General features: G+C 42.2%; 1 protein-coding gene across 1 annotated transcript in view; it reads right to left on the bottom strand.

The window, feature by feature from the left end:
* Window positions 1-1,959, bottom strand: part of LOC108796934 (lysine-specific demethylase PHF2-like) — a 41,337-nt gene extending 39,378 nt beyond the window's left edge. The window contains exon 1 of the mRNA XM_018568498.1: window positions 1,753-1,959. Coding sequence (XP_018424000.1) covers window positions 1,753-1,959 — 207 coding nt within the window. The remainder of the gene's footprint in view (window positions 1-1,752) is intronic.
* Between the last annotated feature and the right edge of the window lie 280 nt (window positions 1,960-2,239).

Below are 2,239 nucleotides of genomic sequence, written 5' to 3' on the forward strand. Positions count from 1 at the left end.
ATATATTTATTTATTTTTTAAATACTGTAATTGTATCTGATTACAATTTTACCCTTTTTGCTGCCACTGATGTAAGACTGCAGGAACATATAAACAAATTCCTGGCTGCTTACATTTTCACAGTGAGCTGTCAGCTTTCTTCTGGAAGTGACCACAGCTTCCCAATAACTTTCATATGTATTGTAATGTGATGCCACACTCCCCCCTCCCCTTTATGTGTTCATATGCTTACCAGTTCTTTGTGGGCTGACAGTACATGTGAAAGTAATCAGGGGGCTGTGGTCACTTCCACATTTACTGTAACATGATGTCACATTGTGACCCATTGATGTTATCACTGGGTCTGTCTGCCGCTCTTTGGTGGGAGGGACCCCATTTGCAACTGCCACCTTTTGTATTCTACAGGGTCTCTGCTTTCAGAAAATATATAAAGATTCGGGGGTCTGAAGTAATTTTCAGGCCTAAAATGTGCACTTGACATGTGTGCAGTATAATGAAAAAATAAATAAATAATGACTCCAGCAGTGAATTGGTTAATCTATTGGCCTGCAGTGTCACCTGTAGACTCAAAGCTTATTTTTTGTGAATGAACCTCCAAGTCTGTATGTATGACCAGCTGACATAGTTATCACATGACCACAGTAACCACTCTGATTGGTTCCTGATCAGTAGTGGGACTGAGCACCTGATTACAAGCAAATTTGAATAATTCTCCTGCAAACAATTCATTATTTCACAGTTTGCTCAAGCATAACAGAACATGATGTGTGATAAACATACAACTAACCATTCGTGTTGGTGGATATACACTTTAACTACTCATTCATATAAGGCCCTGAAAAACAACATAAATCTGACCACTGCTGCAAACAAAAGTATTTTTAGTGCCCACCTAGGCATCTGCTGCAAATATGGGCACTGCATTTACAAAAAGATTTAATGTGCTGCTGGATTCAGTAAACTCTATAATGTAACTCTATCCACAAATAGGATCTCGTTCCTATACAGTAGCTGGCTAGTCAAATCACTATTAGTGTCTATGTTTGCTATAGCTAACAGGGCACCTTAGGCCATTTGCTTCAGGCACTGTTTGGTGCTTGGAGCTGCTGCAGGAGGTTGATGACAATGGATAGGATGTGTCCTGTTCACTTGCATCACATTGTGTATTTACTAGCCCCATCTTTCAGACGCTGTCCTCCTTCTCTGTCTAAGCTTTGAAGGCTCACACTCCCTGCTTAAGTTTCCATTTATTACTATGGAGATTCCATGACGAAAGCAACCAAGGGCAAACATTCTAGCAGAGGTTATAAGACAGAATTAATCTGCTGATTGGTTACTATGGAAAAGGCTTTTCTTTTACCCATTTCACGGACTACCAACCCATGTTTAATCATTATGAGTATCTGTGATCAGAATGGTGCTCAATGTGTGGTTAAGGGGACCGTCAGTTGCCTAGCACTGTGCTAGGTAAGAAAAAAGATAGAAAAGAAGGACTTACAACAAGCAAAAGAAAAGTACATTTCTACCCACTGTGTTCATTATTTAAAGAGAAACTACAACCTACAACTCTCCCTGCAAGTATTTATAGTGAATTTGTGCTTTGCTCAAGCTCAATACTTCCTTCCTTTTGTTTCCCTTCGTTCATCTTTGTCATGTGTAAGCTATAGGTCACCATACTTGCAGCTTGCACAGGAATATTTGCACTGTTGGCCCACTGCTGTCACATAAAGCAAGTGATATATTCCTCCATACTTGGAAGTTCCGGATTATTTCCTTTGGCTCCTGATGCTGAACGGAGCAGCAGAGACATGAAAGTTCCACCTTGAGTGACCCACCGTTGAGTACAGGAAAAGTATACTCAAAATCTGATTTTGTGGTGCTGATACACAAATGGCACAAGTGATGTGTGGGTGTGAGGCTGGCCATGTTGGGGCATTTTTTGTCTGATTCTACGTTCATCATAGCTATTAAAGCAGAGAAGACTAATAATGACCTGGGGTCACAATTATTCCCCTATAGGCCATAAGGAGGGGTAACTTGACATGCACTAAATAACGGATGAGTCGAGTGTATTAGAGAAGCGGCGTGCATGGACGGACGCTGATCGCAGCAGCTCCGGTCCCACTCTCATCCTTACCCTATCCTGACGGTTCCAGCGACTCGGTCGGCACCCGGGCTCCTTCCGCTCTCCCTCAGGATCCTCCTGGCAGCTGCGATGGGGAAAATCGGGGACCAAAGG

The sequence above is a fragment of the Nanorana parkeri genome, unplaced genomic scaffold (assembly GCF_000935625.1).
Source record: "Nanorana parkeri isolate BGI_ZX_2015 unplaced genomic scaffold, ASM93562v1 scaffold32, whole genome shotgun sequence".
Taxonomy (NCBI): Eukaryota; Metazoa; Chordata; class Amphibia; order Anura; family Dicroglossidae; genus Nanorana; species Nanorana parkeri.